The following is a 15,354-nucleotide window of genomic DNA, read 5'->3' as shown; positions in this document are numbered from 1 at the left end:
GCAAGAGTTTGGGTCCTAGGAGGTTAAGAAATGTATCAACTAATTGTCTGTTTTAATACTGTTAAATCAGCCCTATTGTGCTTGGCTCTATAGTTATAATCTCTGAAACTTGTGTATCATTATGTTATAATTTGCACATTTTAAATCACAATATTCATCTGACACGCCTTAATAAAAGAAAAGTCCGCTGACTTCCCCGTTAGAAAACTGCGGTGCTCAATGGGAGCTGACGTCACCGTAAACATCATCACAACAAAGAGTTTATTAGAGTGCAGTGACCAGAGTCTGTAACTACACTGACCACAATCTGTAACTACACTGACCAGAATCTGTAACTACACTGACCAGAATCTGTAACTACACTGACCAGAATCTGTAACTACACTGACCAGTACTCAGATTCCACCTTTTTCAGAGATGTAAAATGAATTTAATAAAAATAAAAAACTGACATAAAACAGCACTGCCCTGCTGTTCACACTCTGCTGTTGTACATGTGGACTATTCTGCTGTCGAGTAAATATAATATTTTGTCAGTGAATAAGTCCCTAAAAATCATTAAGGTAAAAAAATGCAAAAATGGTAAAACTGCAAGTTCTTTTTTAAATTTATCATTTAATCAAAATTTTATATTTATTTGTTTAACATGTAGTTTTTAGTATACTAGGCTAGTCTAAATTAAGTAACTGGTCCCAGACTTGGCTCCTGCTGCAGCCCACAGCCCTCCTCCTCCCCCGGGCAGAACCATCCAGAACCAGCAGAGCTCACACGCCTCTACTGGAACTTTCTACGGCCCCACGGTGCAATTTTACCCACGGAAGGAGCCCTGTCACCGAACTTATCGTCACTCGTACCCGGTGCAACCCTGGAGAACACAGCAGGCTCCGGGCTGCAGCTGAAGTCGGGCGGGTTTATGGAAGACACCGGGAAGTTTGGAGGCTAACGGGCTAAGCTAAGTCTAAGCTAACAGCTAAGCTAAAGCTACAGCCGCGGGTCTTTCAAGTGAGAGTCCGGAGAGGTGACAGGAAGGCGGGTTACACTTTGGTCTGGAAGTGTGCTTTGTGCTTACATGCTAATCTAAGCGCATTTCAGTCATATCAGGTCCGAGCAATCTGGTAAAATACATTTTAGACATCTCTCTTTGGGGCTGGGGAGTTACCGGGCTTTTCCAGAGCTACAGCGAGGATTCTCTAGCTGAACACCGGCGGAGGGTGCACCTGACTGGGGCTGACTTCAGAGGAATGTCCGTTAGCCGCTGGAGTTGAGCTAAAGCTACTCCCGCCCGTGTGACCCTCAGTCCCGTGTCCTCCCCCCTGAGACCCGCTCTACCGGGAGCATGTTCGGCTGTATTGTGGCGGGCCGGCTCGTTCAGACCGACCCGGTTCCGGTGGCCTCGGATAAGTTCGTGTTTAATTTACCGGACTTTGAGCAGGTGAACCACGTGGTGGTGTTCATGCTGGGCACGGTGCCATTCCCCGCGGGCATGGGCGGTGCCGTGTACTTCTCCTTCCCGGACCCTGCGAGCGGCGGAGCGGTGTGGCAGCTGCTCGGCTTCATCACCAACGACAAACCCAGCGCCATCTTCAAGATCTCTGGCCTCAAGCCCGGGGAGGGCGGGACGCACCCCTTCGGCTCCATGGCCCCAGCCGCCTCCGCTACCGTGGCCCAGGTGAGAGGGGGGAGCTCGGGGGAAAAGGGGGAGTCTCACATGTATCAGAGGGATAACACATGTATCCTTTTGATACATGTGTTACAATGGGCTCAGGTGCCCACTGTAACTCATGTATCAGTTCCTCTTGTCTCTCTCCCCTGTGGTTGTATTAGTAGGTTTGAACTGATTCAGTTCCACTTCTGATACCTATATTGATACTTTGACTTTGTATTTGCCGATATCCGATGTTAACCAAAACTAGTATAAGGACAGAGAATGTCCCTTATTTCCCTAAAACACAGTTAATTTGTTCCACAGAGTCAGTAGTGTTCTATAACTGTGATATCTCCGTCACATCAGACTGAACAGCTTTGGACGAAGAAAAGCTCAAACATTATGACGTGTTCTGGGCCGAACTCAACCTGTAAACACTCTGATTGTGTGTTGTATATCTGTTTAACTGTATGTTCATCTGGTTCTCTGTCTCCAGGTGGGCGTGTCGGTGGAGCCCTTGGACCAGCTTGCTCAGCAGAGTCCTGTTTCCTCCGCAGCTGTTTCTTCTGTGGACTCCTTCCTTCAGTTTACACAAAAGATGCTGGACAGTTTGTACAATTTTGCAGCCTCATTCGCGGTCACACAGGCCCAGATGACCCCTAACCCCTCGGAGAGTTTTGTGCCTTCCAGCTGCCTCCTGCGCTGGTACGAGAACTTCCAGAGACGCCTGGCACAAAACCCAAACTTTTGGAAGAACTGAACCTGAACTGGGACCAAAGACCAGAACGTGCCTGCACTGGGGAATGCTGTAACAGTGATTTGAATTGATAATTTGCAGTGATCATGCTGGGGGTGTTCTGAATGTATGTGTATTGAGGAATGTTCAGCAGTTACCATGGTGACACAATGCACATGTTACTTAACACAAGACAAGAAAAAATACAAAATGGATTTTAACAGCACATTTTCAGGAGCCTGTGATCAATATAAGCATTCATGGTTCTGTGTAACAACACATCAGCTCACCTGCTGTAGTTCAGTTAAGTCACTTCTTTATGGATTGCAGCAAAAGCTCAGATTTAAACTTTAACTTTAAATCAGTGCCTATTAATGCTAAAAATAGTCAAATTTTCCTCCTTCGACTTCTGTCTGCTCTGCTCCACCATCTTTTCCTGACTCCTGATTGGCTGAAGACCTCTACATTAAAGAGGGGGTATTATACACTTTTTTTTTAAATTTCAAAACATTTTTTTAAGCTTTCTCCCTTGTTCTAAGGCTGTTCCCTCATCAAAACATGCCTGAAGAGGTTTTAGATGTCATCCATACATGTTTGAGTAATCAAGCGATCTCTCCCGGGCCCTATTCAAACCCTCCTTATGCTTAGCAGTACGAGTCTGTACAAGGCTCCACTCACAAGGCTATGTCACCCATGCTCCCTGTGGGGATACAGGCCCAATGTGGTCAAAGTAGGAGGCAGACGTGCATAAATAAGTGGTCTTTTACAAGACATATTTATTTAAAAGACGACTGTGGTTGGATGCTAAATAATTTAAGAAAATAACAAACTGTTCACACGAAACATAAAATGAGCAACTTAAATTAAATCTGCAAAACAACCAAATGCCACAACTGCACTGAAGTCCTCCCGAAAGACTGACTTGTGCTGCTTAAATACTCTCCCAAACAGGAAGCACCTCCCACAGGTAAATACCATTTAATCACAGGTGCCTTAGGTTTAACTTTAGCAGAATCTCATAACCAACTGCATACTTTTGAGGGCCTAAGTCCCTTTAACCAAAAGAGTTTAAAATAAAACTAAACACTTAAACATAGCTTAAACCAGTCTTAAACCAGTCCTCCCGTCCACATGGTCTGGTTAAGACCTCGCCCAAGGCTTTAAAAATGACTGACAATGGCCTCTTTGTCTGGACCATGTGGAGATTCAGGTAAGAATGGATGCATGAGTTTAACTGAACTGAATAAATTTAATCAAAAAAATCTCTTTAAAGTAACAGGTGTAAGTTTATATAAATATAATGAAGGTGAGATTAATGGGACAAAGACCCACTTTGTCACACGACAATTCTCCATAAATAAACAAAACTTGATACAAATCTGTACACAGCAACTTGACAAACCTGATGTGATGTGCAGTAGTTTCATTAGTGCGATGCAGCTGATTGTATAGTGACTGCTGTGAAGGGGGAGTGATGTAGCACAGAGAGCAAAGGGAGAGGAGACTCAGAGCATCAAAAATGAAAGTGAAACTTATAAAATATGTTAATATGTTGTTTTGGGCAAATATAGTATTTTCAAAACAATAAAAGGAAACATGGCGATCTGAATATGTTGTGCTACAGTTAATTCCCCTTAGAAGTAAATTACCCCCTCTTTAATACCCCATGAAAAAAAAACTCTTTAAAAAGCTGGTTACTGACCATTAGAAATGGCTGAATCTCAGTCTTGGAGTCTTGGTTAAATTTAACTTATCCAGCCCTTAAACTGGCTTTGAAGGTTTGTAGTTTATTGTTTGTAGGTTATTTATATATTTTATTTAAAGACAAATATGGATTTGAATAATTAAAGTCATATTTTTGTGTGACATTTATTTTGTGTTCACTCTCATTTCATTCATTTTGAGTTTTATTTTCACCCACTGGCAGCAGGTGAATATGGACCAGTGGATTCACTCACTGCATCAACAGATCAGTGTGTGGATGTGAAACAACTTTCTTCAGCTAAACTCAGACAAGACTTAAGTCATCATCTTTGGTCCACACAAACAAAGTGTCAGCAGTCACCTGGAGTCTCTCTCTCTCTAAAACCTTCAAATCAGGCTAGAAATGTAGGGGTAATAATGGACTTTAACAGCCAAATCAGATCAATAACATCTGCAGCTTTTTACCTCCTAAAACATTGCAAAAATCACAGGTAAAAAGTCAAAACCAGACTTGGAGACATATCCATGCATTTGTCTCCAGTAGGTTAGACGACTAACGTCCTGCTCACTGGCCTCTCCAAACGAGCCTTAACACAGAACAGTACATCCAGAGCACCGCTGCTCAGGTCCTGACTAGAACCAGGAAGTACTTCACACATGTGTCCTGTGGCTCAGGTCTCTGGCTCCTGTGACTCAGAGAATAGACTTTAAAGCAGCTCAGTGTGAACAAGTCTCTCCATGGACCAGCACCAAAGAACATCTCCCACATGAGCCACATGAACCATCTGACACTGTGAGGACTTCAGGGACCGGCCTCCTGCTGGTGCCCAGAGTCAGGACTAAACATGGGGAATCAGCATTTTAGTTTTATGCAGCTAAAACCTGGAACATTCTTCCTGAAGATGTGAGACAGGCCTCTACTTTGACAATGTTTAAATCCAGGCTCAAAACAGTTCTGTTTAGCTGTGCATACGACTGAAAGGTTTTTAATCTGCACTTTTTTAAGCTTATGATGATTATTTGTGTTTATTTATGCTTTGATTTGTTGTATTTGTTGCCAGCACGTCATTTTAACACTGTATTTAATGGTAACACACTAACACAATAAATGGTGAAAAAAGATCCGATCTTTGATTTTGAAGAATGCAAAATATTGTGATTTTAATGTCCTTATTCTGTAACGCACTTTGACTTACCTTGTGTACGAATTGTGCTCTACAAATAAAATTGCCTTACCTTGCCTATTTTGTGTTAATTTTCTATCGCAGTTGGTTGATGAGTTTTAAAAGTATCGGTAAATATTGGTTATTGGTCACAGGAGTCAAAGACTGGATATCAGGAATCGGCTCAAAATTGGACTGGTTTTGCGAGGACTTCGGACTGCAACGAGATGATGCCATGTGGTGTGGGCAGCTCTATGTTCATTTCAGTGTTTGGATTGTTGTACACAGTCCTGTATTTATGTACATAGTCCACTCAGCTCAGCAGCTTTTAGCCGGTTGTTTTCTGTGACGTCTTTGCCAAAGATGGACAGCAGTGAGTCGAAGATGTACTTCTGAGCAGGTTTGAGTTGCACCAAAGAAGAATGAGCTACAAAGCAGATGAGGTGAACTAGGGAGGCGCTGGAGCATTCACTGAAGAGCCTCTTGATCTGCTCAGCACGCTCTCGGTCGCGCTGTAGCCCTCGCACATTCCCCGTACCCCGGAGTGTCAATCACGGTGAAGGAGTGGCTGATCCTGAAGCCATGCTGGTGGTTTATATGGTACACCACCACGTCAGACGTCTGACTGTGGATCTGAGAGTTGTCCTGATCTTCCACTACAATCTTAAAGCAATACAGGGCGTGCCACTGCACGCCACAGATGTAGTTGAATGGACTGTTGATGAGGGTGGCTCCTGTCCCTTCCACCATCATTACAGTATCTTCCACGAGTCTGGCCCAATGACGAAGCGCCTGCAGCCGTTGATCCGCAGGTCCACATCCTCTTTCAGTGGGACTAACATCTGCAGAGTGGCTCGGTCTCTATGAGTTTGCAAGTTTCTGACCATTCTTTAGCCACTGGTCTAGCAGGCTCATGATCAACAGTGACCTCCTCACCGACAATTTCATTGGACCTATCGTCCAGCGTTGCATCGTCAGTCATTCCAGTGTCAAGGTAAAAAAAAAAAAAAAAGTTTGGTTGTGATGTCCAGAGAGACTGAAGGTTACTTTGAGACTGAGCAGCACCCCTTAACTTGCAACAAGTTACACATGAGTAAATGAGACTGTTGATTTGGTGTTACCTTACTACACCTTCTGGAAGGTGACGCTCTTGGTCTCTGATCTGTTCATGGCACATGGTTTTTACAAGGCATGTTCAAAGGATGTTTTTCAACATTTTTTAGTTCAGAGTGGAGGAGGCGCCCTCCAACCCTGAGGAGACATGCCTAACTTGTTAAGATGGGGGGGGCTCTGAGAGAAGACTTGTCTTTGGAATGATCTTCTCTCTATGAGTTTGAGCTCCTCTGAGGTTTCTCATTGGACTAATTTGATGAGCATCACTTTTGCTTGTTAAAAGTCTGAGGTTGTGAGCTCATGACAAATGTGCCACTCTTTACATTGTCCATCTGGCTGCTTTTGTTTGAAGGTGTGGGCAATGTGGACCAAATGGGCAAAGGCTTTGTTAAGTGAATGCCAGCTGGAGAAAAAAAGTCTGGAGACCAGACGGGTGGTGAAACCTGAGGCAGAGGTGAGCAAGGGATGGACCTCAACATCTGTGTCAGGGATTTGCAGCTGAAATTAATGGTTGGAGCTGTTTTCAGTGGGTTTTAAAAGAAACTTTGGCCCTGTTAACCACATGCTGGATGACAGTTTATTGGCTGGTATAGATCTGGACCCCTGGCTTTGAGTCCTGATATTGCTTTTCTGATGATTGGGTTCATCTAGAGCGGCCTCTGCTTCCTTTTCTTCTGCTGCTTCTAATGTAGCACTTAGTTCCGCTTGTTTCATTTTTATTTCAATTTCTTTATGTGCAAAATCTGCTCTAGCGTGCACAGCTTCAGCCTTGGCATGTGCTTCCACTGCTGCTTTGGTGAGTGAGTTGTAGGATCTGGAACTTGATCTGGATGAGCAGGTAGACAGGATCTCGAGGTTGTCCTACTCCGCTGGCTGCATCGTTGCACTTGGATCTGAAGTCTGTTCCTCCTGCAGTAGCCATTTGCACTAGCCTTTTTACTGTTCTACCCCCCGGTGCTTCTCTATGTGCACCTAGGCAGGCAAGTAACCAGTATAATAACCACAGCGGTTTAATCTTTGAAGAATTTATTGGCTGGCTGAATAGCATGGGTCTTGAATGAATGAAAGTATGCTAAAACTGCAAGGAACAAGCACATGCATTGTCTTAGAATAATATAACGTTTTTAGAGCATACGGCGCTAACATAGCTTATAAAGCCAACATGCAAAACCCCAAATTTAGCTACCTCTCTTTACCAACTGAAAATGTACAAGCATATAAATATTTGTGCATAGATGTGACTTATTACACAACCCCAATTCCAATGAATTTGGGACGTTGTGTGAAACTTAAAAAAAAAAAGAATACAATGATATGGAAATCTTTTTCTACCTATATTGAACTGAATAAACTACAAATACATGATACTTAATGTTAAAACTGATAAAGTTTATTGTTTTTATGCAAATATTCACTCATTTTCAATTTGATGCCTGCAACACGTTCCAATAAAACTGGGACAGGGCAACAAAAGTAAGAAAGTTGAGGAATGCTTAAAATCCACCTGTTTGGAATATTCCACAGGTGAACAGGTTAATTGGAAACAGGTGAGTCTCATGATTGGGTATAAAAGGAGCATCCCCAAAGGGCTCAGTCATTCAGAAGCGAGGATGGGGCGAGGTTCACCACTTTGTGAACAACTGCGTGAGCAAATAGTCCAACAGTCTAAGAACAACGTTTCTCAATGTACAATTGCAAGATTGATCATCTACGGTCCATAATATCATCAGAAGATTCAGAGAATCTGGAGAAATCTCTGCACATAAGCGGCAAGGCCCAAAACCAACATTTAATGCCCCTTTGACCCCTCAAGTGGTACTGTATTAAAAACAGACATGAATGTGTAAAGCAGTGGTTCCCAAACTACGGCCCACGGGCCAGATACGGCCCACCTCCACATTTATTCCGGCCCCCTGAACAATACCAGAGAGCATTTTGATTTTTTTTCATATATGTATATTTGTATTTGATAATAAAGTTGGACTTTTGCAATAAAATGTTGCTTAGTTATGAACTATTTTCATTATTAATTATTAGTAACTATTTCATAAACACATGTAATGTGACATTCTGTTCCACCCTTCTGCGGTCTGTGCCCCTATCTGGCAACCCCCAGAAAAAAAATCCTAAACCCGCCCCTCTCAAAGAGAACGGAATCATGGCGAAAAGGTTAGATAAGAGAAAAATTGATTCAGAATGCAGGGCATTTAACCTGAAGTGGACAAACGATTATTTTTTTGTTCAATGCAAAGAAAAGGCTGTCTGTCTCATCTGTCAAGAGGTGGTGGTGGTATTCAAAGAATACAATCTGCAGAGGCACTATGAATCCCGTCACAAAGACAAGTATGATAGCTTGCAAGGCCAAATGCGAGCAGACAAACTCTCAAAGCTAAAAAGTGGACTGTTAGCTCAGCAAAATGCATTTGTACGCCAAGCTCAGCTGAACCAGTTATCTGTTCGGGCCAGCTTTCGGGTTGCTCAACTGATAGCAAGCAGCGGTAAACCTTTCACTGATGGAGAGTTTGTCAAGAAATGCATGAACGCTGTCGCGGAGGAGGTGTGTCCTGAGAAGAAAGACGTCTTTAATGCCGTGAGTCTATCAGCGAGTACAATCACCAGACACATTGAAGAAATCGGGGGTAATGTATATGCCCAGCTGCAGCAGAAGACGAAAGAATTTGAATTTTTTTCATTAGCACTGGATGAGAGCACGGATGTGCAGGACACAGTGCAGCTGCTCATTTTTATTCGTGGAGTTAGTGCAAACTTTGAGATGTGCGAGGAGCTGGCAGCCTTCCAAAGTCTCAAAGGGACTACGACGGGGGAGGATATTTTCAGCAAAGTGTACCAAACCATGGAAGAATTAGACCTGTACTGGTCAAAGCTGGCCAGCATCACAACTGACGGGGCTCCTAGTATGGTGGGCATGTCTCGGGGTCTAATAGGACGCATGAACTGGGAGATGGAAGAACGGGGTCTCACCACCCCGCTACAAGTCCACTGCCTAATTCACCAGCAAGCACTGTGCTGCAAAGTGTTGACGTGGGATTCTGTCATGAAGGTTGTGGTGTCATGCATAAACTTCATCAGAGCAAAGGGACTTAAACACAGGCAGTTCCAAGAGTTTCTGTCTGAACTGGAATCTGTGCACGGAGATGTGCTGTACTACACAGAGGTCCGATGGTTGAGCCGGGGCAGAGTTTTGAGGCGTTTTTATGAGCTGCTACTCGAAATTAACGCATTTCTTCATTCACAAAACAAAACGGTGCCAGAGCTGATCGACCCAGAATGGATATGGCACCTCGCATTTTTAACAGACATGACAGAAATCCTGAACAGCTTTAACTTGCAGCTACAAGGCCAAGGGATACTCATTTGCGACATGTATTCCCACATAAATGCATCTGATGTGAAACTAGAGCTGCTTTTGGGACAAGTGAAAAAGTACAGCTTCATCCATCTCCCTGCAACACAAAACCTCTCTGCAGAGAACCCAGCTGTCCCGTTTCCAGCTGAAAAGTGTGTGAAAGCACTGGAAATGCTGAAGGCGGAGTTCGGTGTGCGATTCCGTGAACTACATGTTTATGCGAAAGAAATCCGTCTTTTCCAGAACCCCTTTGTTGCCGACATTGATGAAGCCCAGCCTTCTTATCAGTTTGAGTTGGCCGAGTTACAGAACTGTGATGTTCTGAAAGACGCATTCAAGCCCAACAGTCTCATTGACTTCTATGCTGCCCTCCCCAAACAACAAGTACCCTAACATCAGAAAACATGCAATGAAGATGTCCTCACTTTTTGGCAGCACGTATATCTGCGAGCAAACCTTTTCACGCATGAAACTGCTGAAAACCCCAATGAGATCAAGATTGACAGATGAACATCTGCATCAGTGTTTGGCAGTGACTAAAATGGAACCTGACATTCAACTTCTCACCAGCCAGATGCAGGCCCACAGTTCACACTGATGAACATACAAAGGTAAGCTCACTTTTCTGACTTTAATGAGTCATTCTGAGTATAAACAAATATAATCAAAATAAGATCTACTGGGATAAAATCCATCTCCACAACCATACTGGTAGTGGTACTGGTTGTGCTGTGTAGGTGCTGTATCACATAGTTCAGTTTCTCAGCCTGCTTGCTTTGTGGTTTTCACAGGGAAGTTGATGAGAGAGAGCTGCAAACAGCAATGTCTACAAGCCTACTGGAACCTACAAAAGGAGTAAAAGGAAGGAACACAAGAACGTTGAGAGATTGCTCATATGAGTCATTTAAGTAAAAGATTCTGCTCTGACAACTAAGCTGAACTTGGACCTGTTAAGATTGTGCACGGCACAACAGAAGGTTTATGTTCCAAGGACTTTTTTTCTGTGAAGAACCCAGGGAGGGTAATTTGGTTATTATTTATTTCATTAATAGTGTTATTATTTATTTCCTGACTTTTGTTCTGTGAAGAATCCAGAAAGGGTTATTTGATTATGTGTGGCTTTCTGGAAAACAATACATTTTTACATTTAGGCACTCCTGCAATTGTCATACTTTTTCTGTTACAAACTGACCCCGGCTTCCCATCAGAGAAGCAAAAAGTTATGTGGCCCTCACAGGAAAAAGTTTGGGGACCCCTGGTGTAAAGGATATTACCACATGGGCTCAGGAACTCTTCAGGAAACCACTGTCAGTTAACACAGTTCTTCGCTACATCTCCAAGTGCAAGTTAAAACTGTACCATGCAAAGCAAAAGCCAGATATCTGAGCTCACCTGAGATGGACTGATGCAAAGTGGAAAAGTGGGCTGTGTTTTGATGAGTCCATATTTCAGATTGTTTTTGGAAATCATGGACATCATGTCCTGCGGGCCAAAGAGGAAAAGGACCATCTGGATTGTTATCAGCGCAAAGCATCAGTGATGGTCTGGGGGTGTGTTAGTGTAGTTCAGCAAGACAATGCCAAGCCACATTCTGCACGTGTTAAAACAGTGTGACTCTGTAGTAAAAGAGTGTGGCTACTAGACTGGCCTGTAGTCCAGACCTGTCTCCCATTGAAAATGTGTGTCACATTATGAAGCACAAAATATGACAACAGAGACCTCGGACTGCTGAGCAACTTAAGTTTTACATTCAGCAAGAATGGGAAAGGATTCCTCCTGCAAAGCTTCAACAATTAGTGTCCTCAGTTCCCAAATGCTTGTTGATTGTTGTTAAAAGGAAAGGTGATGTAACTCAGTGGTAAACATGCCCCTGTCCCAGCTTTATTGGAACGTGTTGCAGGCATCAAATTGAAAATGAGTGAATACTTGCATAAAAACAATAAAGTTTATCAGTTTGAACATTAAATATCATGTCACTGTAGTTTATTCAGTTTAATATAGGTTGAAAAGGATTTGCAAATCATTGTATTATGCTTTTTTTTTTAAGTATTACACAGCATCCCAACTTCCTTGGAATTGGGATTGTATTTTTACCAACATACAGGCTGTGCTGGCTCAGGATACAGTGTGGCAGGTGAACATGACTTCTATTAGCTCTGATGCAAAAACAGGAAGTGAAAAACAGGGCTACTTCTGGTGTGCCAAAATAAACCGCAAATGCGTGGAAACTTTTCAAGATAAAACAGAGAGCCATAAAACATATTTTAAAACGTAAATGTGAAAACTGTAGGTGCTCTGTCAGCCCCTGTCTGTCTCTGTCAGCCGAACACAAGCAGTTTATGATTAAATTGCTCTCTATGAGAAAAATCCTTTCTGGGCAGGAGGGATTTTTTTATTGTAGTACCAATGAATGGCCACTAGTCTAACGTGAGACGGCTCTAAGCAGCAGGACCCCATCCAGTTATTTTAATAGATCCATGAGAAGGAAGGGGAATGTCTAGGTCTGATTGTACATCCATGATAACGCCTAACACTGTGGTTCTTCCTGTATATGTTTCTGGCAGGCTAGATGCCCAGAGGTGTGTTGCTGCCGTTCGCAGGTTGATTTAGATACTGCAGTATGGAAGACCAGCTCAGATCCTTATAAAGTGTATACAGAGTCTATGCTCAGGTCCTTACAGACAGTCTCCACTTTTCCACACGACCAAAGTCCAGGCCACAATGGTCCAGATTCAGCCTTGTGTAAATCACTTGCTCTGCTTCAGCTGGAAACTGAAAATGAGACAAAACCAGGCAAAAGCTTCAGTCAGAGAACCTTTATTACACTTTCATACATTATTTACAAAGTTTTACAAAAAAATACAAAACTCTTATAAAACTGAATGAGGAGCAAACTTATTCTGAAACACAGCATGTGAAGAACTGCTTTGGACTTCCTCTTCCTGCATTTGACAAGTCCGACCGTTCCCATGCACTTAGAAAATTATCATTATTATTATTATTATTATTATTATTATTATTATTATTATTATTATTATTATTATTATTATTATTATAAGCTTGCTCTCATAAATGTGCTCCTTTAGTATTTTTAGTCTCAGGCACCAGAGCATTTTATATTTAAGTTTTTCTGAGGAAAAACTTAACACAAAAAAAGTGCAAAACTCGTCCACAAAGGCTCTAGAGCGCCACAGACTGTTCAGCTGTAGTGTAGCATTACAGACAGGTGCAGCCCTGGTTCAGTCCCTGGTTTAGTCCCCGGTTCAGTCCCCGGTTCAGTCCCCGGTTCAGTCCCCGGTTCAGTCCCCGGTTCTTTTTTATTCTACAGAACTTTTGCCTAGTTTTGAGGCTCAAAGTTGGTCCCAAACTGAACTGTAGGTGGCGCTGTACAGCAGTATCCCTTTAATCTTATGATGTACCTTAAACCAATCAGAGCCGGCGTAGCTTTGGCATCGGCCTCCAGGCCCCGCCCCCTGAGCTGTGATTGGCCTTTTCTCTGCTTATTGAGCTGCTACTGGACAGTTTCACCAGTGGCGGCGGGGCTAAGGCTGGACCCGGGCTCTGATTTGGTGAAGTTTTTGAATTCTGGTTTAAAAATGCGATCTCACTCAACAGCGATGCCAGGGAGGGCTCTGATTGGATGAGAGAGGAGTGGCGCTGTGAATTGTCCAGAGAGAAGGCGGCGGATTCAGATCGCTGTGGGGTGGGCTCTGATTGGTGCACTGTGGGGGAGGAAGGCTGTGGCTGGACAGGAGCAGCAGAAAGAGGACAAGATGGAGGATCTGTAGTTTCTGTGGGAGGAGGAGCTGATGGGAGCTGTAGTTTTGGAGACTGGACTGTTTCCTTTTTAGAAAATGTTTTTTTGGAGGTAGGATGAGGTATGTGTTTCAATATGGTTTTAATTTTCCTTTGAGCAGTGGCTGATGGGAGGTGTAGTTCTGTTGGAGCAGTTGGTGCAAGGGTCGATGGGAGCTGTAGTTCTGTTGGAGCAGTGGAAGCAGGGACTGATGGGAACTGTTGTTCTGTTGGAGCAGTGGGAGCAGAGTCTGACGGGAGCTGTAGTGTTTGAGACTGTCCCGTTGCTTTCTGAGGAGAAAGGGATTTTGGGGAAGGTGGAGGATCTGTAATTTTTGTGGGACCAGCCACAAGTGGAGAAGGGTCTTTAGAAGGCGGAGGCCCAGTGGGAGGAGTCTGTGTGACTGTGGGTGGGGCAGAAGTAGCAGCAGGGGCCGATGGGAGTTGTGGTTTTGGAGAGGGGAGGGTGGAGGCCTTTTGAGGAGAAACCAGGTGTACGAGGTTCAACTCCCCACCTGAAAAACACAGACAATGTTTTTTTTAATCGCACAGCATGGTGTTGGCGTTATGGTGTTAGCCGCGTGGTGTTGGCAGCAGAGTGTTGGCGGCAGGGTGTTGGCGGTAGGGTGTTGGCAGTAGGGTGTTGGCGGCATGGTGGTGGCGGCAGGGTGGTGGCGGCAGGGTGGTGGCGGCAGGGTGGTGGCGGCAGGGTGTTGGCGGTGTGATGGTGCTAACGTGGTGGTAGCAGCGTGATAATGTTGGTGTGGTGTTAGTGACGTAGTGATGGTGCTTTGATGGTGTGAGCATGGTGCTAGTGGCATAGTGGTGGTGTTGGCATGGTGTTATTAGCGTGGTGACGGTCTGATGGTGTTGGCGTGGTGGTAGTGGTGTGGAGTTGCCAGTGTGATGGTGTTGGCATGGTGGTGACTGCATGGTCTTAGTGGCATGGTGTTGGAGTGGTGGGTGTTGACGTGGTGTTGACGTGGTGGTGTTGGCGTGATGGTGTTGACATGGTCTTAGTGGCGTGGTCTTAGTGGTGTGGTCTTAGTGGCGTGGTGGTCTTAGTGGCGTGGTGGTCTTAGTGGCGTGGTGGTCTTAGTGGCGTGGTGGTCTTTGTGGCGTGGTGGTCTTTGTGGCGTGGTGGTCTTTGTGGCGTGGTGGTCTTAGTGGTGCGGTGGTCTTTGTGGCGTGGTGGTCTTTGTGGCGTGGTGGTCTTAGTGGCGTGGTGGTCTTAGTGGCGTGGTGGTCTTAGTGGTGTTGTAGTCTTAGTGGTGCGGTGGTCTTAGTGGCGTGGTGGTCTTAGTGGCGTGGTGGTCTTAGTGGCGTGGTGGTCTTTGTGGCGTGGTGGTCTTTGTGGCGTGGTGGTCTTTGTGGCATGGTGGTCTTTGTGGCATGGTGGTATTGACATGATGGTGTTAGCCTGGTGTTAGTGGCGTGGTGGTCTTTGTGGCATGGTGGTCTTTGTGGCGTGGTGGTATTGACATGATGGTGTTAGCCTGGTGTTAGTGGCGTGGTGGTCTTTGTGGCATGGTGGTCTTTGTGGCATGGTGGTATTGACATGATGGTGTTAGCCTGGTGTTAGTGGCATGGTGGTCTTTGTGGCGTGGTGGTCTTTGTGGCGTGGTGGTCTTTGTGGCGTGGTGGTCTTAGTGGCGTGGTGGTCTTTGTGGCATGGTGGTCTTTGTGGCATGGTGGTATTGACATGATGGTGTTAGCCTGGTGTTAGTGGCGTGGTGGTCTTTGTGGCGTGGTGGTCTTTGTGGCGTGGTGGTCTTTGTGGCGTGGTGGTCTTTGTGGCGTGGTGGTCTTAGTGGCGTGGTGGTCTTGACAT

General features: G+C 44.5%; 2 protein-coding genes across 2 annotated transcripts in view; one reads left to right on the top strand and one right to left on the bottom strand.

Moving 5' to 3' along the window:
• The first annotated feature begins 710 nt into the window (after window positions 1-710).
• hikeshi (heat shock protein nuclear import factor hikeshi) lies at window positions 711-4,060 on the top strand. The gene is made up of 2 exons (XM_033988373.2): window positions 711-1,669; window positions 2,142-4,060. The coding sequence occupies exons 1-2, from the start codon at window positions 1,337-1,339 to the stop codon at window positions 2,403-2,405; spliced, it is 597 nt and encodes a 198-aa protein (XP_033844264.1). The 5' UTR covers window positions 711-1,336; the 3' UTR covers window positions 2,406-4,060.
• Window positions 4,061-12,966: 8,906 nt separating this feature from the next.
• mgaa (MAX dimerization protein MGA a) overlaps window positions 12,967-15,354 on the bottom strand; it is a 33,265-nt gene continuing 30,877 nt past the window's right edge. Inside the window, exon 30 of the mRNA XM_055230938.1 lies at window positions 12,967-14,038. Within this exon, the coding sequence (XP_055086913.1) occupies window positions 13,158-14,038 (881 nt within the window). The 3' untranslated portion in view covers window positions 12,967-13,157. The remainder of the gene's footprint in view (window positions 14,039-15,354) is intronic.

This window comes from Periophthalmus magnuspinnatus, chromosome 22, assembly GCF_009829125.3.
Source record: "Periophthalmus magnuspinnatus isolate fPerMag1 chromosome 22, fPerMag1.2.pri, whole genome shotgun sequence".
Taxonomy (NCBI): Eukaryota; Metazoa; Chordata; class Actinopteri; order Gobiiformes; family Gobiidae; genus Periophthalmus; species Periophthalmus magnuspinnatus.
Note: the sequence above shows the minus strand (reverse complement) of the source record. Positions and strands in the feature narration are given on the sequence as shown.